Here is a 25,867-nt window from a genome sequence, read left to right as displayed (position 1 = left end):
TCGGCTCAGAGGGGGCGCCAGGAGGGGCCGGGATGTTGTCCCCAAGGGACTGGGATGTCCCCGGCCCCGATGATGCCCCACGGGTGGGGCAGAGCCCGGCTGCTGTCCTGCCCTGCCTCGGCAGTTCAGGCACGAGCAAGAGCCACATCAAACTAATTGGATCCCAGTTTACCGCAAACAAAGAGAAGGCAGGTGACATTTACCTAGCGGGGTAATTGATATCCGAGCAATTTGTTGGAGTAACCTCATTACACGCCAGCTGGATTTCCACACCCTCCCAATCCCACTCATTACAAACAAGGTTTGTGTGTTAATCAGAGCGCTTTAATCACGGTGCTGCCCACCATCCCTCCGGCAAGTTACAAAGCCACCAGATTTATCACAGACTCCAAACACTCTCCCAAGAATCGCTGGGGATTTTAGAGCAGGCAGCGCTGCTCCTCGGGAAAACAGCGGATATTTGTCCCTGAAGTGATGCACGGGGGCAGAGCGGCTCTGGCACCACCTCTCCTCCCTTCCCGCAGGCTGTCCCTCCATCGCCGGCCCGGCTGATCGCCTCCTCCTCCTCCTCGGCGCAGGCAGGAGCTGTTCCCTCGCCAGACACGCGGCTCCAGTCACAACAGGAGCCGGGAGCCGCCGGCGGAGCCTCCCACGCGGGAGCGCAGCCCCACGAACCGAGCCCTGCTCCCACAGCCCAGCCCCACGAACCGAGCCCTGCTTCCACAGCCCAGCCCAGCCCCAGAACCGAGCCCTGCTTCCACAGCCCAGCCCCAGAACCGAGCCCTGCTTCCACAGCCCAGCCCAGCCCCAGAACCGAGCCTTGCTCCCACAGCCCAGCCCTAAAACCGAGCCCTGCTTCCACAGCCCAGCCCCAGAACCGAGCCCTGCTCCCACAGCCCAGCCCTAAAACCGAGCCCTGCTTCCACAGCCCGGCCCTAAAACCAAGCCCTGCTTCCACAGCCCGGCCCTAAAACCGAGCCCTGCTTCCACAGCCCGGCCCTAAAACCGAGCCCTGCTTCCACAGCCCAGCCCTAAAACCGAGCCTTGCTTCCACAGCCCAGCCCAGCCCCAGAACCGAGCCCTGCTTCCACAGCCCGGCCCTAAAACCGAGCCCTGCTTCCACAGCCCAGCCCTAAAACCGAGCCCCGGCTCCAGCCCAGCCCAGCCCCAGAACCGAGCCCCGGCTCCAGCCCAGCCCAGCCCAGCCCCAGAACCGAGCCCTGCTTCCACAGCCCAGCCCCAGAACCGAGCCCCGGCTCCAGCCCAGCCCAGCCCAGCCCAGCCCCAGAACCGAGCCCTGCTTCCACAGCCCAGCCCCAGAACCGAGCCCCGGCTCCAGCCCAGCCCAGCCCAGCCCCAGAACCGAGCCCTGGTTCCCCAGCCCAGCCCCAGAACCGAGCCCTGGTTCCCCAGCCCAGCCCTAAAACCGAGCCCTGGTTCCCCAGCCCAGCCCCAGAACCGAGCCCCGCCTGGCTGGGCTCCGGGCGAGCGCTGACCAGCTGGGCTCTGCAGGCACAGGCACGGCGTGCCAAGCAGGCGCTCCAAGAAAAGCAGGAAAAAGCGTATTCCTAAGGAAACATCCTGCACCGAGCCCCCGAGGTGGGAACCAGCCCAGGAATTAATCATGGGCTGCTTCCATAGCCTTGGGTCGTGTTTTTAAAGCTGATGGGGCTGCCGGGGTGGGGACAAGGCACTCCCAGCGTGTCCCCATGGACAGACCCAGCCCATGGGGACACCCAGAGCATCCACGAGCAGCCACCCCCTGCACCTCTGCTCTGCCCCCTCCTCCTCCTTCAGCCCGGCTCTGCTCAGCATCAAGGACTCCTTGGCTACCAAAATTCCACCCAGCAGCCCCAGAGGGGAAGGGAGCACCTTCCAGCCCCCCAACAGGAGAGATCTGTTGCCCCAGGGCTTTGCTGCCTTGCTTTGGGCTGAGCCCTGCACAAGCTGCTCCATCACCCTAATGACACAGCTCATAATCATCTCATTTGCTATTAATTTGCTTGTCAAGAGAAATTCCACTCATTTGCTTTTAATTAATGGGGCCTTAAAATAAAGCCGGGGGGGCTGGCGGGGCTCTGATGAGAGGATCAGGGAGGATCAACCAACACCAACAACGGGAAGAGCAGTTAGGGGGGAGAACTATTTATAGGACAAAAGGAAGGGGAAAAATAAAAAGTACAAAAGGACAAAAAAAGGAATAAAGCCCTGCAAGGGAGCCATGACGTTCCCCAGCTCCCTCTGCACACCCGGGCTCTGTCCAGGAGCCACCACATCCAAGAGGCCTCAGCTGCCACAGGAGGGGGGAGCAGCACCAAAATCATCCATTTCCAGCCCAAAGCTGGGAATGCTCTGAGATCCAGGGGACACAGCTGCCCCACGAACACCAAAGGCTCTGGGAATGGGCGAGGAAGGGGCTCAGCTGCTGGGCCCAGCCCCACACCCAGCTGAGCACCCAGACCTGCAGCTGGGCCTGCTTTGGGCAGCCAGGAGGGAAACAGCCCCTCCTAAACCCGCCCAACCAAGGCAAGGGGAAGAGGAATGAGAACGGGGGGCAGGGAGGGGGGAAATCCCAGCGAAACACTTCCCCCACCCTCGGCAGGAGTGGCCCAAAATACAAACCCTGAGTCACAGGAGCTCAGACTGCACAGGCAGCACCTACACTGCCACAAGCTGCAGACACGGAGGTGGGAGCCCATCCCACCCAGCCTCAGCACCTGGCACGGAGCTGCTCACCCAGACCTCCTGAGAGCCCACGGACAAACAGCCCTGCATCCCAGAGCAGCTCCTCTCCCCTCTCCCAGACAAACAAGGCAGGGCAGGGATCCTCCTTCCTGCTCTCCAGGCATCCAAACACAACAGGGAGAGCAGACCCAGAGAAGCTGCAGCAGAGCCATTCAGCACCTGGGAGTCAGGAAACCAACCCCAAAGCAATTCTGCCCCGGTTTGTCACCCAGGAGGCATCACTGGGCAGCCACATCCCTGCCCCAGCCCCACAGCTCATTCCCCAGCAGCACAGGGGGGTGACCAAGCCCTGAGACACCTCCAGACTCCCAGCCAGTCCCAGGTGGAAATGGTGGAGAGAAAACCCCCCTGGTGATAACAGGAGGATTTACAACCAGTCAGCAATAGACATTCTCTGATTCCCAACACCCAGAAAAGCCAATTTCCAGCAAACAGGGAGTTAAAAAAGACAAGCCATGTATGAGTTTATTTCGAAGGACACTCAAGCTCCACTCTCTGAGTTTCTGTTAAGAGGTTTCAAGCATTACAAAGCTATTTTCCCTTCCCAGGGTTATAAACCAATTAGATAAAGACCAAGTTAATCCCTTATTGTGTCCAAAGAGCCACAAGCAGGCACCAAACACAGAGATTAGTCCCTTCCTTTAGGAAGGACTAAACTGCCACGTTTGGGCAGCTGGGAGAGCATCCCAGGGCCCAGGCAAAGCCCAAAGGCACAGCTAGAGCCCCTGGCTCTGCAGGGCTGCCAGGACCCTGCAGCACCATCCCCCTCCCAAAGCCTCCCAGGCGACTCCATCCAGAGTCAGCTGAGTTCACCTGGGCTGGGAAGGAGAGGAGTTCAGAGCCTCACGCAGAGGGAAGCCAGGACAGTGATGCAGAGCTGTTTTTTTTTTTTTTTTTTCACCTGATTTCCCCTCACCCTCAGGGCAGAGGCAGCTGCGAGGGCTCAGGGCAGCTGAGGACAGCAGTGTCCCCAGCCCTGGATCCCTCACAGGCTGAGCACACGGACCCTCCATGGATCAAAACACCCAGATCCCAGCAGGAGCACCCAGGGACAGACCCTGAGCAGCCACAGCCTCACGTTCCTGTCCAAGCTGGGCTCAGTTCCTTGAGCTCCCACCCAAATCACAGCTGTGGCTGCAGAGCCTCCCCTGACCAGCCCACCCCAAATCTCCCATTGTCAGGTACCAATCAGAAGCACAAAAAAGTCACCAATAGATGAGGGATTAAAACCAGAGACGTTAAACATGAGATGAAAGCCAGGCACTCAGCAGGGCAGGAGAAGCCAGTCCCCACACTGAAGGTTCCCCTGTTCTGCAGGGCCATCCTGGAGGAGCTGCTCCCACAGCTGAGCACACCCAGGGTGGATCTGCAGTGGGAGTGGTGTCACCCAGAACTCGGAAGGAGCCAGGGATGACCCTGTGAGATCCCACACAGGCCAAATCAGAAGCCCAGATGGATTTCCCTGGTGTTCTGCCCATGAGCTCTAGGAAGGAGCTGTCCCCTGCCCACTCTGTCACCCGTGCTTGAATTTGTGACAGGCTTTAGGAGACTGTCCCCTTGGCCAGAGAAGTCACCGGTTTGTGTGGGGCTGGAATGAGGAATGAACTGGTCCCTCTGGCCGTGGTTCTGTGCCCACCCTGCTCCCTCAGGACGGGACAGGCCGTGGCAGAGGAGGTTCTGTGTCTGTGCAGGGAGAGGAGGACACAGCTGTCCCTGTGGCCCCTGTCCCCTGCCACAGCCAGCCACAGTGCTGCCCCTGCCCCAGGCTGGCAGCAGCCCTCAGGATCAAAGGAGCAGCTTCCTTGTGGTTTTCCACCCACAGACAAACCTTCATGTGAAGCAGCTCTGGCTTCTAAAACCTGTCAGCAAAGGCTTTTTAGGGAAGTGCTCTGCCAGTGCCCGTCCCCAGCGCTGCCAGGACCAGCCCCAGACCTGCCCAGATGGCCCCAGGGGAGCAGGGTTTGTCACTGCCTCCCTTTCCCCACCTGGTTCAGACCCCAACACAGCAGAGGCACAACAGGCTGGGCTTTGTCCTCCCCACCCAGAGCAGCTCCAAGACAGAAAAGAACAAAAGTTGTACAAGCAATGTATGCAAAATTGAGGTCAAACAGCCCACAGGAGCCTGACCTGAGCACCCCTCCCCACCCCCAGGAAAACATCCTTCTTCCTCTTCAGGCTGGAATCTTACACAGCCACACCAGGATCTTCTAGAGCACCTTCTGCTCCTGCTGCTCTTCAGAACAGTCAGGAACCACCTCCCAACCTCAGCCAGGATCCCACACCTTGGAGAAGCTTTGGTCTTGCAGGCTGGATGAGGGCTGAGCATGATTTGGGCACAGAGGCTCTGGGCTCTTGCTCCTCAGGCCAAGCTGGGGCTGGGCCAGATCTCCAGCCTGGGATCCTGGAGCACTCTGTGTGTCAGGAATGACCTCCCCATGCTCCTGGGAGGGAGATGATGCCTGCCATCCTTTCCCCTGAGATGTTCCTTCCTCCAGAAGAGCTGGGCAGTGGGGCTGCTGCTCCCCAGGGACGTGCAGGGGGAATGGCACAGCTGCAGGGACAGGGGGAAGCTGCTCCAAAACCAGTGGGAAGGGAGGGCTCTGTGCCACAGAGGTGTGGTGGGAGACACAGGCTGGCTCTGCAGTGGCAATGCCTCAGCACCTCTGTAAATCAGCCCCTGCAGCTGCACAAGGGCTCCAGTGAGGTGTTGCACACTCACACGTGAGCCTTTGCTTACACAAAGGTTTTAACAGTACTTGAAAATGAACCCTGAGAAATTCACTGCATGGATTCTCCCTGAGCAGTGGCTGGTGCTGTCCTGGGGGACACAGCCTGGCACAGCTGACCCCCAGGGTGGCACTGGGCTCCTGCATCCAGCAGGACTCAGCCTTGGTGCAGGAGAGGACCCAGCGAAGAGAAGCTCTGCACTTTCTTCTGGCACAGACTAATCCTCCAATTCATCCTCCTTTTTGCTGCAGGGATGAAAATGACAAAGTAGGAACAAGTTTTACAAAAAGTAGAAGCCAACAGGCACAAACAACTGGCACTTGGTGAGCCTGAGCTGCACCCCAGGGGCAGATTTAGCCCTGAACTGACACCCACTGGCCCACCTTATGTAAGAGAGGGGGACTCTGACCCTCCCCAACACCTGGGGCCAAAACCAGCTCCCTGCAGGTATTTCTGTTCCTCCTCAGGTCACACCTGTGGGCGTTAGGGCTTTGCTTATGAGCAGTGCTGAAAAAAGAGCAAATCCCCACTGCCCTTGCCCAGCTCAGGACACGGCGCTGCTGGCAGCACCGTGTGAGGCAGCGTGGCCACAGGGAGCAGAAATCACCTTCTGGAGGCTGCACATGTCCCGAGCTCCCCACTGAGCTCACCTTGTTACCCTGCCTGTACCTTTAATGCCATTACTGCAGCTCATGCCACCAGCAGATGCCCTTTGCCCACACACCCACCTCTCTGGGCTGGCAGGCACAGCCTCCAGCACCTCCACTGGAGCACAGGGCTGCTTCCGAAGGTACTCCCTGGACCTGATGTCAGCCTGGAAGCAAGCAGGGAGAGGAGTGAGCATGGGCTGAGCAGCCTGGCTGGTGCCTCCCCTGTTATCCCAGAGTGCCCACCCACCCTGCTGCCAGCACATCCCACCAGGAACACTGAATGGCTCAGCAAGGCACGACAGCCTGGGGCAAGGAGAGCACCAGCCACGTCCCAGAACTGTTAGGAAGTGTTGCTGGGCACTTACTGGGTGTTCCTGCCCCGACCCTGAGGTGTTTGCTCAGCCCTCTAGTGCTGCACGACACCAGCAGCAGACCCTTGATGCCATCACAAGCACACCCCGGGCTCTTGGACAACTTTGAGGACTGGCAGTTGATTTTTACAGTCCTTCAAAGTTTCTTCTCTTTTAGAAAGTTCTGTGCCATTTCCGAGCAGCTGCTGTGCCCACCTCAAAGGCAGAGTGTCTCTCCCCACCAACAAAGCAGGATGTGACCTTCCCAGCTGGAAAAGCTTCACAGTGTCTGGTGATGAGCTCAGAAATTGGGTTAACACACCCCTGGGGACTGTCCTTGAAGCACTGCTGCTCTCCACCCCGTGCTGCTCCCCAGGAGCCTCTCCTGCAGCCCTGGCAGCCCCCAAGCCCCTCACCCCCAGCCCCTGGTGGAGGCTGTGCCTGCTGCTGGAACCTGCTCCACAACTGCAGAGCCTCCTGCCAGCTGAGAAGGAGAGAGTTACATAAGGGGTGGTTTGTTTGGGAGTTTTTTTTCCCTTCTCTCTATAATTGGACAGTTTCATAACCAAACTGACAAATAACTTTGATCACTCTTCAGGATAAGCGATTACGTGATGGATTTTATAACCAGGGGAGGAGGCTGCTCAATAGTCCCCATGGGCAGAGCAAGGAGCAGGAGGCAACAGATACCAACGATTCTAGGGAAGAAAAACCCCAACCACATTCTGCTGAGAACATCAGCTAGTGCTTGATGAGGTGGCAGCTCCCAGGCAGGGCTCACTCCTAACACAGCACTGGAGTCAGCTTAAGGTGGTGATTAACACAGGCTAATCAATAAGATGGATCACTGTCCAGCAATAATCCTCACAGATTTGGGCTATTTTCAGAGGGCATGAGTGCTGGCTGTGGAAATGTTGCTTTGCCTGTTACCTGAGGGGCCAGGGTGCTCCCTGGGCACAGCAGGCCTGGAGGGGGTGCCCCCAGAGGCAGCTGGAGTCTCAGGACACCAGTGACTGCTGTCCAGTCCCAGAGGAGAGGCTGATGCCTTCTCTCATTCTTCTGAGGGCAAGTGTTCAGCATTTCACAGAGGGTGCCCTGCAGGCCTGCCCTTCCTGGTGGGCTGGAGAACCCTCTTGAGCCAGCCCAAACCCGCTGGGCACCCAAAGGAAGCAGCAAGTAAGCAGGAAGCTGGGCAGCAGCGAAGCAGGAATGTGACCCAGAGAGAGCAGAGCAGGCTCCTGGTGCAATCCCTGGCAGCTGGAGAGTGGCATCAGCTTGTGCTTCCCTGCTGGGCACAGGGATCTGGGAATGAGCAGGCAGCAGTGTGGGCAAGCACCAGGGAGGGCTCTGACCTCCGCCAGGAGCAAGGGCAGCTCTCTCAGCAGGGCCTGGGACTGTTCCAGGGCCACTCAGGGTGAGTGCTGTGCTGCTTGTTCTGGGATGGCAGCTCCTGCCTGGGAGCTCCGTGCAGGATCTCACAGGGAGCACAGCTCTCCTGGCTGGGCCTGGCCTGGCACGTGGAACAAGGACAGAGTGGGATGTAAATACTGATTGCAGGTGACAAGGGCAGCTCATCCCCCTGCTTCCTCCGAGATCTCACTTCTCTCATCTGCACCACAGCCAGCTCCTTGGCAGCACAACCACACCGTGGGCTGAATGCAAATGGAGCCCCTCCTGCACCCTGCCTGGATAATGTGCATTCCTGGGAAGCACCACATCCCCTAAAGCAGGAGGCCTGAGCTCCCACAGCAGCTGCACTGCACATGCTACAATCCTCAGGAGCTGTGGCAGCTGAGCTCTCACAGACCACTTCATTTCCAGGCCTGCCACAACTTCCAGACCAGGACCTGGTGATCCACAGGTCTTTCCTGACACTGGGAAATCTGTGAGCACTTCTCCTATCAGGTCTGCAGTTTCTGGAGACACACCATGGCAAAAAGGCCACGTCAGTCATCCATGGCAGGATTCTCCACAGCCTCCTACTTCGTAACTGCAGCTGCAGGTGCTCAGGAGCTGAGGCTTTCAGCTCTGCCTGTGCCAAGAGCTGTGGCAGTCACCACACAGAGCAAGAACAGCGGGGACAGGGCCCATGGAAAGGTTTAAGTGTCCTCATCTCCTGCCATCTCTCTAGAGTAAACACACTCCCCTGTCGGAGTTTTCATCTCTCTGTAAGAAAAGTGATAATAATTCATTCCATCACTCCAAGAAAAAGGTCACAGGGAACTGGAAGAGTCTCCGAACATGAGCAAATCCTGGAGATGGCTGGAAGTGAAATGAGGGTGATGAAAAGCTCCAAGACACCTTTCTGTTTCCAAAGGGAACGCTTCTCCCTTCCCTGTGAACACGCAGACTGCAGAGCTGGCTCGGAGCTCTGCAGAGGCATCTGGCCCTGGCTGGAGCAGGTTACATAAGGAGCTCAGCCTCCTCCAGTCTGGCAGGTACTGGGGCTGAGATTGGGAACTGCAGCTCTGCTCTGGACACCCCAGGGCTTGCTTTGCTCCAAGGAGTTAAGATTTTGGGGTAGTTTATAAGCAGAGTCTCAGTTCCAGGGAACACTGCAGCTCTGGAGCAGCAGGGTCACCCGGGGCTGCTCAGGTGGGCACACCCCTGACCCCACCAGCCTGGCACAGCAGCAATGCCAACGGGCTGTCCCAGGGCAGTGTTAGGGACAGGGACACCCGGGCAGGCCCTGGGGTCACTCCTGGCTGTGGAGCCACCAACAGCAGAGTGACCCCAGGCAGAAGGGAAGCACTTGCCAGACCGGAAGTCCCTGAGGCTTTGAGCTTCTCCAGAGCCTTTCCCCAAGTTCTGCTGCGATTTCAAATCAGCCAAGGCTGAGCCTCGGTGGCAGCTGCAGCTCGGTGACAGTGATGCAGTGCTGTCACCTGCTGGCTGCTGGCTCCGTGCAGAGTGCAGCAGCGGGAAAGGCCCAGAGGAGCAGCACTGCGGACCGTGCTGGGCTCCAAGCACCCGGGAAAACTGCATTCCCAGCTCCTGGGGATTAACACCAGCACGGCAGGAGCTGCCTGCAGCGAGCAAGCAGGGCATCAGTCAGGCTGGGTCTGCAGGCAGGGCTGGGAACGCTGCCGGGCACTGCGTCAGGGGAACGGCCCTGGAAGGATCAGTGAGCACCACCACGGCTGGGGGAACTGCCCAGCAGGAGGGTGTCCCCAGCAGAGGAGGGGCACGCTGAGGCTCGGAGCAGCCCAGGGCTTGGCAAACGCTGCCCCCCTGCCCCGTACCTGGCGGATGGGCTCCGGGACGCGGAAGCGGCAGCAGGCCCTGACCAGGCGCACGGCCGTGCCCAGGCTCACCCGGTGGCCCACGGACACGTACAGGGGCTTGCAGCTGTTGCTGTGGCTCCGCAGCACCTGGGCAGCCAGAAAGGAGAGATCAGGCACTGGAGAGGCTCCTTGGAACACACGCAGAGGGGCAGTGGAACTAGGAGCCGGCCAGAGCCCTCGGCGGGGTGGTGGCTCTGTGTTTGCAGCTCCCAGCCTTCCTGAACACCTTCCCCATCCCGGTGTCTCCTGCAGGGACTGTCTATCCCCCGTGGCCCTTCCCCAGACGCCCGAGGCTGCTCTGGGCTGCAGGAGCTGTGCCAGCCCAGGCTGACAGCACCCACAGGAAGTGTCTCCCAGCTGCCTGTTCCCGCTCTGCTCTGAATCAGCCGCTCCCAGCCCGATCCCGGGGAGCTGCCAGGGAACTGGCACCTCTCCCAGACTGCAGCTCACCATCCAGGCTGCTGGAGCACCTCAGGAGCCACAGCCACGGACGGGAATGCTCCCAGCACTTGAGCTGCCAACTCCCTGCAGCCACCTGAGCTCTCAGGAAGGGGCCAGCAGTGTCACTGGTCGCCTGTTCACACCCGCCCTCCCGCAGGGGATCACTGAGACAGCCCCACCGTGGAGAGGGACAAGTGGCCAAGTGGCAGCTTACCATGCCCAGGACCTTCCCCGAGGTGCCTGTCAGTGGGAATGTCTCTCCTGACCTCTGCAGGGAACGAACCTAGGGATAAACAAACACACAGTCAGCTCATTAGCACGTAGGTGGCTGTACCAATTCCCCTGGAATATGAAAAAGCAGAAACAAATCCCAGCCTGGCCTAACCTGCTCCTTGTGCAGCTCGTCCCTAACCAAGCCATCCACGTGCAGGAGGTTCTTGGCCACGCCAATGCACGGCAGGTCTGTCAGGACCCCGAGGTGACAGGCTGTGCCAAACCCTGCCAACAAGGAGCCACTGTAGCTGCAGGACACCAGGGAACAGGAACGCCAAGGAGCAGCACAGGGAGCAGGAGAGGAGGGCTCTCCAGGAACAGCCTACCTCTGGGATGGAGCAGGCCATTCCCATCTACCAGAAGCACCTGAAAAAAGCAAAGGAGAAATGTTATTTCCGGGGCACTGAGAGCACTCCAAGGAGATGGAGTGCTCCCTCCCAGCCAGGGATGCTGGCTCTGGGGGAAGGAGAAATCTCTCTTGGTTCCTCAGTCTCCCTGTAAGGCTCTTCCAGCCTGACCCTAAAGCAGCAGCAGTGTGGGACTGGCAGTGCCCTGCACACACCACAGGCTCCCATGGGAGGCCTGGCTGCTCCCAGCTCCACATCCCTGCTCCCCAAGGAAAGGGAATGGATGCTCCTGCCACAGGAGAACACCTTCCCCAGGACTCTGCAGCCAGGTCAGCCTGGCTCGGGACAAGGGAAGCACAGCACACCTGAGGCTGGAGCTGGGGCTCCTCCTGCTGAAGTCTCTGCACAGCTTCCACCAGGACAGGGACCTCCCTGAAGGCCAAGAAGCCGGCCACGTACGGGGCGGTGACGGGCACCATGCGGCAGTCCTGGTACAGCACCTGGGGCAGGCACAGACAGCACCCTGCCAGAGAGCCCCTGCACGCCCCAGAGCTCCTCCTCTGCTTCGTGCCCTGCTCCTCCCTTTTAAACCCACGGACACAAACGGCACAAGGCAGCACAAAATCGCTTCCTGCCTTGCCCTGCAGGTCACAGCAGGACTTGAGATTCAGTTCATTAAAATCCCAGCAGACAGCATCAAACTTTATTTCTCTCCTTGTTAGAGCTTTTACAGTGAAAGATAATTTTTATGTTACTTTGAAAGCTGGGAAAGAGACCAAAAATCTTTATTAGTTCAAGTAAAATGACTGTGAGAAGTGAGACCCACAGCGGGCTTGGAAAAGCTTTTCTGTGTCACAGGCCATATTATCAGCTGGTTCCCAGCAAGAGCTCACCCACAGGACTCTCCACTAGAGCACTGCAAACACCTCCCTGTGCCCACGGGCACCAGCTACCCAAACAGGCACAGGAGCTGCTCCAGACCTGGGTGAGTTCCCAGCCATGCCACAAAACTCCTGCAGCTGGGAGTTGTTTGCATCACACCTTCCTAAACTTTTGTCTAAATCCTTACAAGTATTTTTTTCTGGGTTGTTTTTCTTTTTTTTTTTTTTTTTTTTTTTTTGGGGGGGGGTTGGGTGGGTTTGTTTTTTTTTTTTTGGGGGGGTGGGGGAAGAACACACAATTGGAAGGTTTGCTGAACACACACACACACACAAAACCATGGAATGATTTGGTCGGGAGCGACCTTGAAGTCCATCCCATTCCACCCCTACCATGTCAGGGACACCTCCCACTGTCCCAGGCTGCTCCAAGCCCTGTCCAGCCTGGCCTGGAACACTTCCCACCCTCTCAGTGAAGATTCCTCCCCGGTATCCCACCTCCCGCTGCCCCACGGCCCCGTCCGGGCGGTACCTCGAGAGCCGGGTAGCTGAGCACGACCAGGGAGGCGCAGGCACGGCTCTCGTCCCCCTTGATGTAGGATAAATCCACACCTCCCACTCTCTGCAGCCCGGAGAACTGCGGGTCCTTCTGCCACTCCTCGGTGTCCTCCTCCACCACGCCGGCCCTCAGCCGGGCCTGCTCCCTGCGGGGCCGCCGCGCTCAGAGCGGGGCCGCTCCCCGAGCCCCGGCCCGAACCGCGCCCCCCTCCCTCCCCGGGGAGCCCCAGACCCCAACCGGAGGGCGGAGCACCGGCGGCTCTTCCCCAGAGTGCCCGTGCCTTGTGGGGACGCGGTGCCGGGCGGCCCCGAGCGCGGCCGGGCCCCGTCCGAGCCCCGTTCCCGCTCCCAGCGGCGCCGCCGGGCGCTCCCCGGAGCCCGTCCCAGCCCCAGCCCCGTTACCGCTCCCAGCCCGAGCCCCGTTACCGCTCCCAGCGGCGCCGACGGGCGCTCCCCGGAGCCCGTCCCAGCCCCAGCCCCGTTACCGCTCCCAGCCCCAGCCCCGTTCCCGCTCCCAGCGGCGCCGACGGGCGGGCCCCGGGGCCCGTCCCAGCCCCAGCCCCGTTACCGCTCCCAGCCCCAGCCCCGTTACCGCTCCCAGCGGCGCCGCCGGGCGGGGGACGCGGCCATGGCGGCTCGGGGCCCGCCCGTCCCGCAGCGCCGCCGCTCCGCGGAAGGCGCGGCCGGGCGCGGCCGTTCCGGGCCGGCGGCAGCGATCCCGGCTCGGAGCCCGGCAGCGAGCGCGGAAGGAGGCGGGAAGCGGCGCGGGGCTGAACGAGTTTATTGAAACGGAAGGGGAGAAGCCGGCCCGGGCCAAGGCGGGCCGGGCTGAAGGCAGCGGAGGCGCCGCGGCCCTCAGGGCTCCCTGTGCGGGTCCCGCCGCGGCGGGGGCGCTGGGCAGGAGCCGGTTCTGCAGCCAGTGCAGAAGGGAAAGCATCAAGCCTGCCCCAGCACGAGGGCACTGTGGTTTGTAAAAAAAAAAAAAAAAAAAAATCCTTCATGTTCCTCCAGTGGCTCTGGAGCTGTGTGGATCCAGGGTTCACACCGAGCTGCTGGGTCTGTTTCACCCTCCTCCTCCTCCACAGCCCCTCTGCTTTTCACAGCAGGTGTAAAAACAATAATCACAAACCCAAAGAACAAGCAACAAGCCCCAAACAAATGCCCAGAGTTCCAGAAGCCCTGACACGGGTGTTGTGGCAGTCCCTGGCAGGCTCTGTCCTAACTCTCCCTGTGCTCCCTCTTGAAGACAGCAGCTGCTTTCCAGGTACCAGCAGCATGAGACAGAAGAATCTCATCTGGGAATGTCTCTTCCAGCTCCGGAGCTAATTCAGAGTCTTTGGCATAAAGGTAAGGCAAGAGTGATTCCTTCAGGCTGTAAGACAGAGCAGAATGGCATTAACAGCAGGGTACAGCCGAGCTCAAGTTCCACAGTATGAATGCACTGCACCACCCAAAATGCTCAATACCCACAACTGAACAGGTGTGTGTGGAGTGAGCAGGGTTAAACAGCCAGGTGGAGGCACAGAGCCCAGCAAGGGGAGGCTGCAGGGCAGAGCTGAGCTCTGGGGCTGAGCTGTGCATGTGCAGAACTGTGTGCCTATCCCTGAAGGCTGGCCTTGAGCACCACAGAGGTTTTTTTTCCCATTCTTAATGAGTTTGTGATTCTGTTCTTATTTTATCCAAGTGCCTGCAGAAATGCTGGTGTTTGTGACCTGGACAGCAGCTCTTGGAGTGTTCCAGCAGTGTCCCCAAGAGAGCCTGTGTGAGATGGAAGTGACACCTGCCAGAAATGAGTGTGGATATTCCTGATGTTGTTGCCTGGGCCATGTCCCCCAGGACATGCATGTGCCAAGGGAATGTTCCCACTGTGTGCACGCTCAGAGGCAGAGAAGCTTTAGTGAACAACTGTGGTGGCTTTGGGTGTGCAACTCCTACCTCCACGTGGGTTTGAATTCAGCCACAGCTTGGACACGTCTCAGCTTCAGGATGATCATTTCATGGAGCTCCTGCAGGAAGGTTTCCAGCCTGGAGTGGACCAGAAAGGTGTGCAGGAGCTTGGCAAGCACTGGGGTGAGCTCTTTTTTGTAGTCTGGACTGACATCTGCAAAAGGATCCTAAAAATGCAGCGAGAGGAGAAAAAACCCAAACACACACGTGAGCAGCTGCAGGCAGGGCAGAGCAGAGCAGAGGAGCTCACACAGAGGGGCTGGGGGTGCCATACCCTGCCGAGGCGCAGCAGCTGCTCAGATTTGTGGGCACACAGGAGCTGCCACAGGGCCATGCTGTGCCTCAGCTGGCACCGTCTGAGCGCCTGGAAGAGAAGGACAGCTGTGGATGTGAGGGATGTCCTTGGAGCCTGTCCCCAGCCTGCCCTGCCCAGAGAGAGCTCAGCACAGGGCTCATATTGGCCTGGGTGGAGCCCATCTCTCCTCTCATCCTTCCCCAGCTGCCCTCAATAATCCAGTTTTCATCCCACAACAGGCAGTGGGAAAGTGAGAGGGCTCTGTCACACAGGCTGGATTTAGCATAAATCACATTTTACCCCTCAAGAATCTGAGCTTTGCCCTCAGGACTCACCTGCAGCACGTGAGGGTTTGTCTGATCCCCCATCTGCAGAACTTGCTCAATGTACTCAGTCAGCAGCATGTCAGCATTCTCACCAGCCATGGCCAGGAAGCCCAGGGTGATCTCAGTGAGGGACAGGGCATCACACACATCGCTGTAGGACTGCAGCTCCCCACTGATCATGTTCATCACAGAACCGGGCAGAGCACTCTGAAAACCACAAAGTCACAGTTAATACTGTTTTAGAGCCATTCCTTCTTCTGTTCCAATTGCTCAAGTCATGGGAGACAACAGAGCCCCAGATTTAGGAAACTGAAATGCTGAACTATCTCCTTTCTCTCTGTAAATCCTGACTGACAGCACAAGGCCAGATTGCACGTACCCAAGGCACGCTGAGAAATCAGCAGGCAAGCCTTTGGATGGACAAGGCAAGGCACAGAAAACCCTTGGAAAAGCAGGGATTTCATGCTTGCCCTGCTTCCTGCAGTGCAGAAACCCACCTGTTCCAGCTTGTTCCTGACATCACTGAACAGCTGCTCGTAGTTCCGGTCATGTCTGTGCACCAGGGTGGGGATTCCCTGTCAGGAGAGAAGGCCATGGATGTGAAGCCTGGAATGCTGCTCCCAGAGCCCTCGTGGCTGCACAGCCCCAGCCCCTGCCCCTCCTACCGTCAGCGTGATGAGTGGCTTCCCCTGCAGGAACTTGCTGATCACTTGTTGCTGGATCCTCTCCAGATCGAAGTCCTGCAAGGTCTCCCCTCCCTTCTCCATGCTGTACTGGCAGTTGGACAGGATCAGAGGGATCAGGTCCCTCTCCACCTCGTAACTGATCAGGTGCAAGTCGGCCACTTCCGAGGGGCTGACCAGGTACCTGCAGGGAGCAAAGGGCTGTGTTCAGAGGGAGAGGCCTCTGTGGAGCAGGGAAGGCTGCCCAAGAGGGAGCAGGGGATGCAGCAGAGCCTAGGCAGCGGAGCAGCAGCACACCTGTCATCCTCCTTGGTGTGCCTGTTGACAGAGTGCACCAGGTCGTTGTGCAGCCCGATGAGGTAACTGGCCAGCGCCGTGGAGCACAGCCCCAGCCCACGGCGCCGCGGCAGCAGCACCTCCAGCCTGCTGTCCAGGCTCAGCTCGGCATCACAGTAGCCTTTAGGCAGCTTGATTTCCCCTGAAATACAGACAGCAGTGTTTGAGGAGGCCCAGAGCCAGCCCAGGCTGAGCCAGGGCAGGAGGAGGTGCCGAGCCTGGGAAAAGCCACGTGCTCAGTGTTAGGGATGAGCATGAAAGAGAACAAGGCAAGGTGAGAAAGGAAACAGGTTCAGGTCAGAATACTACAAGAGGGAAACAAATCCCTCCCCTTGTACCTACATTCTTAAAATTCAATGGCCAAGCCCAGTTTTGAAGGTATGCCTCAGCATCAGTGATGGGAGGAACCTGAACTCAGAACGAGGAACAGGGCTGGGAAAGAAGCTGCTCACCATTGGTGTCCAGGGAGCTTCTCAGCTTGTTCCAGACAGACAGAAACACATTCACTCTCCTCTCTAACAGGTCCCTCATCACATCTGAGAAACAACAAAAAGATAAATCCATGAAACACCTTTTCTCCAATACAGGGATCTTCAGAGCACACCACTGAACTCCAGGCAACTGCTCAAGAGACTAAACAGACACCAAACACCTTTCTAAAGGTATCAAATGGCATCATTTGCTCAGTTTATTTTTACATTGTTGTCTGCTCCTGTATGACCTTTATGTACTTTTCCATAAGTACTTAAAAGCATCATTTTACTTAAATACAATTGAAGAAGTTGTCACAAACTTCATGAATGGAAGGGAAGAACATTCATTCCACTCTTTAGGCAAGCCCTGCTCTAGGGCTGAGCTTAAAAAGCCCACAGAACCACTGCTGCACTGCACAGGGTTCCCACCCCTCATAAAAAATCTCCTGTACTTAATTCCCTTTAAAGTCATCTGCTAACTTTTCCAGTCCTATCCAAATCTCCAATTCATTTGGGTGAGAGTTAAAAGGAAAAAGTGAGCTTTCCCCTTCACTTTCAACTGGACAATCCAGCACTTTCTGTTTCATTAATTACAATTTTGGCAGTCTCACCTGAGTGGGGTTCCCTGAGGAATTCCCTGATGGAGCAGTGTTTAATCTCTGCTGTGTTCTGGAATTGCTTCACCAAATCTCTCTGCAGAGCCAGAATCTCTGGGAGGAATTTCACCAGCCTCAGCTCACTTTCCTGGAAGAGGAAAGGGAGCCTGTGGGTAAGGTTGTACTTGGACAAACCAGTTGGGAATACTTTTATGGAATTACTTCTTCAACGTTTAAAAGACAATCTCTTCCGTGTTCATTCTCAAGATCATAGCAAGTACTGACACAATCCAAACGTGGTTTAGTCCTGGGCAATGCCAGGCTCTCACCCCTGTGCCACCCCCACCTTCTGCAGGAACTTCCAGAGGAGAGGGACAGTGTCCTTGGCATTCTTCTGCTGCACAACGTGGCCCAGGTTCTCCACGGAAACCCTCCTGCGGCAGCTCCACATCTTGGAGTGGTGGACGTGGCTGTCCCCTGGCAGCTGGGACAGGAATGCAGCTGGGTCCCCATACACTATCTTCACTATGGGGTTGGAAGAGATTCTCTCATCCTCTTGTATCAGTTGGTTTAACTTGAGTAGCTTTTTATCCAAATCCTGCATTAAAATAATAACAAATGATTGGATATTGTGAAATACCTTCAGCTGAGCTAAGCCATTTCTGCTTTTCCAGATATACAAATTCATCCCAGAACAACACCAGTTCTCAGGCTCCCATCTCCCCAGGTAGAATAAAGGTGGCTAATCCTTAACCTGCAGCTGTGCCATGGATGGGCTGGCTTTAGGACAGCCAGGTGAAAAGTGTAGCACAGATATTACAGCACATAGATTTCCAGTGGATTTTGAACTGCTCAGCTACTGACTCTGCACAGCAGATTTCTCACCTTCAATTCAGGAACAATAATTTTGTCTGCAACAATTTCTTCCCATTTGTTTCTCTTCTCCTTGGTGGAGAGAACATCATCAAACTGCACCAGCCCTGCAACAGGAATATTTCACCTCTTAAATCTGCAATATTTTAGTGAAAAGAAAGCACAGATTCACAGGTGCTAGAAGTTAACTGAGTAGCTTGGTCCAGCTGGAGAGTGACACCCAAACATCACACAGTGATCCAGGTTTCCAGGAGCTTTGTGTGAATGATGGGGACATTTACACAACTCCTTCATAACCCCAGAAATATTGAACAGGTTGTCCAAGGTCAGACCATGATCAATGACAGAGTGAAGCTTGGAATACTGATTCATGCTGTCCCACCCTCCAAATATGGGCTATTTCCACATTAATGCCTTTGTACCACAGCGACTCCAGACCCCACTGTGCCATCCCTCTTCTCCCAAAGAGCTTCTGGGAGTGACTGAGAGGTAGCACAGAACAGGGATTTGCACACAGCACGAGCTGAGTGCTGGGAGAGCAGCCCTGCTCAGGAGCTGCAAGCTCTGCCCATCTGTCATGAGGTTGTTTTGTCAATAATTCATTTTCAGAGTTATTGACTGCACCAAACCTTGCAAACCCCATGTACTCAACTGAAAGTAGCAAACAGCTGAAAATTCTTCCCTCCCTACAGTAAGAAACAAGCTTCAAACTCTCTATTTTCCTCTTCAGCTCAGCTGCTGCTGTTGGAAGGGGTTTATCAGGAAGATGGCTGCATGGCCACAGCCCTTCAACCACAGCCCCAGGTGTGACAGGGCAGGTGGCTTTCCTTACACTGGCCTGGCTGCTGCTGGGGGGTCTGCAGGAGGCTGCTGAGCACCAGGTGCAGGATGTTGATAGTGTCATCCACACTCTTCCCCAAAATCCTGGTCAGCTGTGCCAAGTCCTCCTGAACGTGCTGCTGCAGGAAGCTCACCACGTCATCCACTGCTGGCTTGATCATGCTTTCCAGGGACTAAAGACAACAAAGGCAAGAGCTTAGCACAGCCAAAAACATCCAGGGAAGCACAAAGCACACAGAGCTCTGTCCTGCCAGGCACTCCCACCTGTGGGATTCCTGCTACCTGTGCCCATCAAGGCAGGGCTGGGTGGATGTGCCTGCATGGAAGTGCAGGAATTAACCAAAATCCCTCCTGGGCAAGGAGGGAGGGAATTTGGGTCTGACAGACTGCCCTGGCCACTTGGCACTATGATGAAAAGGACCAGCAGCATACAAAGGTTCCCTTACATTCTGTGTGACCACTTGGAAGCATTTCTGGAAGATACCTGAGGGTCTCTGGAGGCTCCCAGCAGCATGGACAGGTGGGTGAGCAAACGGAGCAGCACAAAGACCATGGGGGACACACCCCTGTCAGATGTTCCCAGTGTTCTTCTGTTCTTAACACCTCCAAGGATGTGGCCAGTCTGAGTTCTGTCCTCCTGAATACTGTAGGAAAGTGCATATATTTTTTTTTTACTTTGACAAAAACCACACAAGATATCTGATACCCAGCAATGACTTCTAGACCTATAATATCTTTGAATGCCATAAAAGTTGCCAAATCCAAGTGCCACAGGAGAGTGAAGGCTTCCAGTTAGTTTTGTGTACAGAAAAGCAGATTTCTTTGGTTTTGCTGCCTGATTACTCTTGCTTGGACATCCCCTCCTTACACGTTCCAGAGAGCAGCATGAAGTGCTTGGTACCTCTGGCCTTTGAGGGCAGCAAGGCAAGTCCTACATCATTTAGCCCTGCAAAGGCATTGCAGCAAAGCCCACCTGGACTGATGGAAGCCCTGCAGGGGTTTGTGGTTGATGCCTCCAATGGGGACGTGGCAGTCGGGACAGCGGCTCGTCTCCATGGGGAGCCCACACTGGGAAAAGCAACAGGAGAACACTGAATCCCAGAGCAACAGCTTCTCCAGCACAGAAAGGGAATGCAACAAAAATCCAGCCTCTAAGTGGTTAATTCAAACCCTGCTACAAACTGGGCCTCTGCCTGGTGTTTCCCAATCTATGTATAAATGCTAGGGGTATTCCAAATTTTACATTACAATGACAAAATAGTAATGTAAAATCAATAGTATCGAGTTTAGAAGTGGAACTCTGTGCCTCAGAACATTCAAGCCAGTAAACAAAATAAAACACTTTATTGTTGAAAGCTTTATCAGCTTAAATACCCACCATTTCCAAATTCTTACCTCTCCCACAGTGCAGAAGTGGCCATTGGGACATTCTGTCAGAAGAGAAACAAACAGGACAGTATTCTAGGACAGATTTATACAGCCCCTGTTATTCCCTCTCACTGGTACCATCATCCTGGAGCAAGAAAGATGCTGAAGATCTAATCCAAAGCCCTGACTATCCCACAGCCCAAAGGACTGACAGCCCAGGAATTTTTCAGTGCTGCTTCTCCTTGAGATACAAGGAATTTCTGACAGATTCTGGGCAGGAATGCTCTCACCCCCCATTCCCTGCTGCAGGAAGGTCCAGCTGGGGGAAGCAGAGACAAAGCTGGCCAGGAAGGTGGCAGAGCTCTGCTCACACCCTGTTTGTGTTGTCTTTGTGCCCCCTCATGCTCTGTGAACAGCTGTAGGCTGAAGACTAAACAGCACTGGATGTCCTTTGGTGCATCACCCACACAAACTGTCTACAAATCTGGATTTACCACGGATAACTCATGCTGAGGAGTGTGTTTCCTCACATTTGTAACAGTTTCATTCTCCAAAGCCAAGGAATTCCTTCCCCAGCCAGCACTCACCATACCAGCGCAGACCACGCATTTCCTGCCAGGTCCTTGCCTGAGCCATCATGTCCTCAGGCATCGTGGGCAGAAAGGAGTGCTGAGGAGGAAAAGGGGAAAACCGTCACAAAAGGATCTGTGAAACAGCTCTGTCCTGCAGCAGGCACTCACTGGGTCTCTGTTCACACTGGGGAACAAGAAACATCTGAGAGCAGAGGTCAGGCAGGTGATGCAGATTCTCAAATTCACCTTTGAAAATCCCCTCTTAGAGCTGTCAGTATTAAGACTTGCACGTGCACTCTCCAGACATCCTGCAGTGCACCCTGGTGCATACCAGCACGTTCCCTTACACCTTGGGCAGCCAGCAGCAGCAGAGCAGCAGCTCCCTCCCCCTGCCTGAGGAGCCAGAGCTCTCTGAGCAGACAGGTCAGCACAGTGGGAGCTGCCAGCCCCTCAGCTTAGCTCACCCAAATATCAGCAAAGGTATTTGCTTCATACTGCTCAGGATGGAGAGATGCCTTGAAAAGCTGCCAGGCCAGAGCTTGGTGTTAAAATAATCCCCCCCAGTGTTTCACAGCTCAGCCAGTGAGTTGGAGCACTGCTGTTGAGAAAGAGGATCCAGCAGCCACAGGCAAGAACCAGGGATGAGCTGAAGTGCACGTGAGCTCCGTGCCCTCACCTGCATGCTGTCTGGCTGGAAGGCCAGGTTCCTGAGGGGCTGCAGGACAGGGCTGTGCCCACAGAGCAGCACAGCAGCCATGTGCACAGCCATCTCCACCAGGGCTCCCTGCTGGCTGTGGCCCTGTGGCTCCACGGCCAGCCTGGGCAGGGTGTTCTTCACCAGGGCAACTGCAAAGTGCTGCAGCTCGGGGGAATTCAGCACCTGGCAGCTCTGGATGAACTCAGTCATCACCTCTGTTTGCTGAAAGCACAGATTGGAAAGAGCTAAAGACATCAGGATATTGCCCCCACCCAAATGAGAGCACTGGCAGCTGCTTCCCATGCTGGGTTACCCTGCTCCCAAAACCTCCCCAGCCTGCTCACTCAGGCCATCACCCTGGCTGGAGCACAGGAGCAAAAGCTCCACCACTGATTTAGATGCCCCTCACCCTTACCCACAAAGCAGGTTTGCCACAAGCTGCCAAAGGGGAGTGTCCTACCTGCTGCTTGGGATGAAGGTTTGGATCCCCGTACAGGGCAGTGACCTCTCGGAAGATGGCCAGGAGCAGGTGGGCAGATTCCAGAGCTGGGGGGCTGCTGGAGGCCTGGGGAAGAACCAAGGATGTAGCAGGGGACAGGCCAGAGCTGCCCCAGCTGCAGTGATGGGATGTGCAGGTGGAAAGTAAAGCAAACGTGCTTGAGCACAAGCCCCAGTGAGCTCCCAGCAGAGGCCCCCACGTGCTGGGAACAGACACTGCCCACCAGGACACAGCAGAGCTGGGGCCATGCAAACCCCAGCAGGGGTCTGGGGAGAGGACAGGGCCCAGCAGGGTCTGGGGGAGGACAGGGCTGTACCTCCTGGGCCTCAAGCAGCCCCTGGGCCGTGCCCTCCATCATGGCTCGTCCCACGGCGTCGCGCAGGGCCCGGTACCGCTCCCCACACACCAGGTACCGGTCGATGTGGTTGGACTGGCTGTGCTGGACCTGCCAAGGGAACAGCCATGCACAGCTCTGGGGACAACCACCCAGCAGGAGGAGGCAGAATCTCCTCTTCCTCCCAAGCACTGGGGCCTTTCAGGCTCCCCAGAGCAGCAGCAGCAGATGTGGTGCTGCCAGGAGAGTCTCCATTCACCCGAGAGCCAGGACACTGCCACTGTGGCCTGACCCCAAGAGCCCCAAGAGCACACGACACTAGGAACACCCAAAGCAGCAAAAAGTGAAGGCAAAGAGGAGACCAGGACCATCACCAGGAGAGATGCCTCTTGTCTACCTGTTGCAGAATTTCTGCTGGGAACACCCAGCTGAAGCGTGGCTCTGTGACCAGCTTCTGAGCAAATTCCATCCCGTGCTGGCTGGCAATCCTCCTGACCAGGTACACGCGGTGCCAGTCGTTCCTGGTGAGCCTGCAGAACTTCTCCACACTCTTCAGGTAATGCTGCTCATCCTTCATCTGCTCTGGCTCTGGAGGGGAAAAAAAGAGGTTAAAACAAAGAGGCAAAAGCACATCCCACCTTGTAAAACTTTTCTGTCTGCCCCAGCTGTAGCACCAAGTCCCTTTATTAGTACTGTGTTATTACAAAGAACTTCAGAGCCCTCCCTTCCTCAGGTGTTGTCTGGAGCATTTTCTCAGCCAGATTTCAGACAATGATTCATTTCTTTGACAGGGAAGATATAAACTCGTCAATATAAACTCTTAATCCCTTCTAGCTGTGCAGAGCTCTCATTCATATAAAACAATAACCCTTACAGCAGTCCTGGGTCTGAAGCAGCACTTATGCTTTAAAGTTCAATTTAGTGGGCTCTAAATAAATCTCACTGTTAGCATCAGGAGGATAAAATAAATCTTCTACAGGTGTAACTGCCATGTAACTACACTGGGGTCACCAGCACAGCCTTGCTAGCAGTTACAGAGAACTTCTAACACCTGGTACAGGGGACAGACACTGACTGACAACCCCAAGGAAAAAGGAATTGCTGCTCTCCTTCTTGGCCACGCACCAAAACAGGTCCTAGCAGAGCACAGGGCACTGACAGGGTCCAGCCCACCTGCCCTGCAGCCAGCATTTCCAGCAGAGCAGTCAGACTCACGTGTGTGCTGCTGCAGGTGGAAGATGAGCTCTGCAGCCCTGCTCAGGCACAGGCGCACCTCGGCCACGGCCTGCAGGTATTCCACTGAGGCTTCCTGGGGAGCCCCTCTGCTGCTGGCTGGCAGGTAGCTCTCTGGAAAGGCTCTGTCCTTGGGCACACTGCTTCCGTGCCCATACCCCAGGCTGTCCTCTGACTTCTCACACATGGAATCCTAGAGAGGCCAGAACACTGGTGAGTGACAGAGCCACCTCACCCAGCCACCCCTGTGTCCCCAGGGCACCCACCCTGCCACGAGCACAGCAAACCATCCCTGAGCCTCCAAACTATCCCTGAGCCTCCAGCCCACCCTGCCACAAGCACAGTAAACCATCCCTGACCCTCCAAACCATCCCTGCACCCTCCAACCCCACTGCCATTGCCCCCTCATCCTAAACCTCTGCCATGTCACCAAACACTATTTTTAGGATATGCCCCAGCTGTCCCACACCCCCAAGCTTGGAGCTGAGCAAGAGCCATGAGCAGGCTGTGAATAACACACATTTCATGTTCCATGATGCCAAGCTCTACCTGTCTGTCCCTTAGCAAAAACACAAATGATTTTAACTACAAAGTCACTTAAAAAAACCTGTAGAAATAAAACCTCTCCCCTGCTGTCATATTTGTTTCAAGTTGTCCAAAGCCCTGAAAGTTATGCAAGGGAAGGAAAGGGAAGAATCCAAAAGGCATAATAATTTAAGTTCTGCACAGCAATTTAAAGGTCTGTGGAGACAAGAAGGCAGCTCAGCAGTGGGCTGCTGCCATGAGAAAGGCCCTGCTTGCTAAACTCCTGTGCTGGAGTCTGAGGTTTAACACTCAGACACTTTTCCAAGGGAAAGAATTTATGTAACACTGCAAAGACACACAAGCCTTTCCTTGGAAAGCAAGGCTCAATCCTGACAGCAAGTTCTGACCAGGTGATTTCATATCAACTCCTTCCGGGCTTTCTACTTGGAAAATATTTATATACGCAAGAAACACGCTTAGAACTGCAGAAGAATTTCTGTTCTTGACTTTTTTTACTCATGGAACTGCAAGTTTCATGGCCCAGCTCTTACCTCCAAGCAGTTGACAAAAAGCAAGTAGAGCTCTTTTTTGTCATTTTTCTCTAGGAGCTCGTTGTGCTCCACCTGCGACAGGTAACGCTGCACATCATCTTTGACTTCATTGAAGCTACAGGAGAGAGAGAGACCCCTGACACAGCTGCCAGGCTGGCAGGACTGCCCCTGCTCTAAATCACAGCACAGCTCCCAGGGCTGGCTGTGGGACAGGTGGGGTCACCCTGGATCCAGCTGTGAGATGGAGAAGCCCTTGTGCCCTTTTCTGCAGGTGACATTTCACAATGAGCCAGGCTCAGTGAGCACTCCCAGGGCAAAAGGCAGCTGGTTCAGGAGGTGGTCACACCTGAGAAGGGGCTTCTGAGCCCTGCCTGCAAAGGGAGGCTGGGAAGGCTGTGGGAATGGGGAGGGTTGTGGGGCAGACAAAAGATCAGTTCAAATCCCGATTAAATCTCTGTGAATGAGGAGTTTTGCTTTGCTGACCTAGATGAGAGCAACTACTCAGCCACCTTGCAGAACCCAGGCATCCACCCTCAGTACAGGGTTAGTGAGGGACAGCCGGGTAAACCTTGCACAGGCTGCTCACACTGCACCACAAGCTCCATGCAAGCCAGCCAAGCTGCATGACTAATGCAAAGATTGTGAGATTTTGAGGTGAATGTGAGATTTAATGAAACTTAGGGAGGTGAGGAGAACAATGGGATGGGTTTGATGAGGAGCACAGCTGAACCTGGCCTGGCCTAACCTCCTTCAGCTGAATGTGCTCACCTGTACTTCAGGAGCAGCTTCAGCATCACAGAGCGGATGATGGGAGTTTCATCCACCTCATCATTAAATGGGGACAGGAATTTTGTGTAGACAGCAGGGTGATCTGTGGAGGCAAGGGAAGGACAGGTTTGGCAAGTGAGAGATGGTGGTGACAGATCCAGCTCTGTAAGACTGAGTGTCAGGATGAAGGGAGCTCACCTGGGTCTTTCACGAGGCTTCTGTGAACAAACAGCAGGTTCAGGAGCCTCTGGATCACCTCTGGCTCAGGGGGCTCATTGTCCTTGAAGCACATGGTGGTGACCATGTCAATGAAGAAATTATTGCACCTCTGGCGGAACATGGAGTTCTTTGCTATGGCAGCTCTGGGAGGGGCAAAAGCAAACACAGAACCTCTTAAACCACAGAGGAACTGAGCACACACAGGCAAAAGTCACCAAAGGGAGATACTTCTCCACCTTCCCAATAAGATGATCCTTAGAGTCCCTTCCAACCCAAACCATTCTATGATTTGTATATTTTTACAGAGGCTACGACAGCTTTCCCCTTTTTTCAAACAACAGAACAGACAGGACCTGTTCAGCTCCAGAGGGATGAAGCAGAGTTCACCCTCCACTCTGCTCATGTTGACCGCCTCAGAGTTGAGAACTTCCTCACAAAGCCTCCCCCCTGGATGCTCCCACCTTGGAGAGTGTGGCTAG

The 25,867-nt window shown here is 55.8% G+C and overlaps 2 protein-coding genes across 6 annotated transcripts in view; both read right to left on the bottom strand.

Moving 5' to 3' along the window:
• Positions 1–1,370: 1,370 nt before the first annotated feature.
• ENDOV (endonuclease V) lies at positions 1,371–12,983 on the bottom strand. 2 transcript variants are annotated; one of them, XM_064395909.1, is made up of 9 exons: positions 12,846–12,983; positions 12,228–12,399; positions 11,183–11,317; positions 10,797–10,836; positions 10,583–10,695; positions 10,412–10,480; positions 9,715–9,843; positions 6,201–6,286; positions 1,372–5,717 (listed from the first exon to the last, which is right to left on the bottom strand). In XM_064395909.1, exons 1-9 carry the CDS (start codon positions 12,881–12,883, stop codon positions 5,690–5,692), a joined length of 810 nt encoding a protein of 269 aa, XP_064251979.1. In that variant the 5' UTR covers positions 12,884–12,983; the 3' UTR covers positions 1,372–5,689. The 2 variants fall into 2 exon arrangements, with proteins under 2 accessions (XP_064251981.1, XP_064251979.1); XM_064395911.1 differs by lacking the exon at positions 11,183–11,317 and having other exon boundaries at positions 1,371–5,717.
• A 35-nt stretch (positions 12,984–13,018) lies between these two features.
• RNF213 (ring finger protein 213) overlaps positions 13,019–25,867 on the bottom strand; it is a 45,466-nt gene continuing 32,617 nt past the window's right edge. For all 4 annotated transcript variants that reach the window (XM_064395892.1, XM_064395896.1, XM_064395893.1 and 1 more), the window contains exons 43-66: positions 25,368–25,531; positions 25,170–25,272; positions 24,402–24,516; positions 23,308–23,518; positions 22,490–22,680; positions 22,075–22,203; positions 21,720–21,824; positions 21,239–21,481; positions 20,578–20,659; positions 20,018–20,052; positions 19,596–19,690; positions 19,107–19,266; positions 18,615–18,795; positions 17,795–17,889; positions 17,256–17,507; positions 16,925–17,057; positions 16,293–16,376; positions 15,802–15,982; positions 15,487–15,688; positions 15,319–15,396; positions 14,831–15,028; positions 14,475–14,564; positions 14,189–14,367; positions 13,019–13,625 (exon numbers count right to left, since the gene is read on the bottom strand). In XM_064395892.1, coding sequence (XP_064251962.1) covers positions 13,472–13,625; positions 14,189–14,367; positions 14,475–14,564; positions 14,831–15,028; positions 15,319–15,396; positions 15,487–15,688; positions 15,802–15,982; positions 16,293–16,376; positions 16,925–17,057; positions 17,256–17,507; positions 17,795–17,889; positions 18,615–18,795; positions 19,107–19,266; positions 19,596–19,690; positions 20,018–20,052; positions 20,578–20,659; positions 21,239–21,481; positions 21,720–21,824; positions 22,075–22,203; positions 22,490–22,680; positions 23,308–23,518; positions 24,402–24,516; positions 25,170–25,272; positions 25,368–25,531 — 3,460 coding nt within the window. In that variant the 3' untranslated portion in view covers positions 13,019–13,471. The remainder of the gene's footprint in view (positions 13,626–14,188; positions 14,368–14,474; positions 14,565–14,830; positions 15,029–15,318; positions 15,397–15,486; positions 15,689–15,801; positions 15,983–16,292; positions 16,377–16,924; positions 17,058–17,255; positions 17,508–17,794; positions 17,890–18,614; positions 18,796–19,106; positions 19,267–19,595; positions 19,691–20,017; positions 20,053–20,577; positions 20,660–21,238; positions 21,482–21,719; positions 21,825–22,074; positions 22,204–22,489; positions 22,681–23,307; positions 23,519–24,401; positions 24,517–25,169; positions 25,273–25,367; positions 25,532–25,867) is intronic.

This window comes from Passer domesticus, chromosome 20 (assembly GCF_036417665.1).
Source record: "Passer domesticus isolate bPasDom1 chromosome 20, bPasDom1.hap1, whole genome shotgun sequence".
NCBI lineage: Eukaryota > Metazoa > Chordata > Aves > Passeriformes > Passeridae > Passer > Passer domesticus.
This window is presented reverse-complemented; position numbering and strand designations above follow the sequence as displayed.

Excerpts from the sequence above, each read along its gene's own strand:
- ENDOV (XM_064395909.1), bottom strand. The coding sequence starts at position 12,883 with ATGGCCGCGTCCCCCGCCCGGCGGCGCCGCTGGGAGCG. Across the intron at positions 10,837-11,182 it reads AGCCCCAGCTCCAGCCTCAG|GTGCTTCTGGTAGATGGGAA; the intron begins GTGTGCTGTGCT and ends TGCTTTTTTCAG. Across the intron at positions 6,287-9,714 it reads TCCCGGAGCCCATCCGCCAG|GCTGACATCAGGTCCAGGGA; the intron begins GTACGGGGCAGG and ends GCTTGCTTCCAG.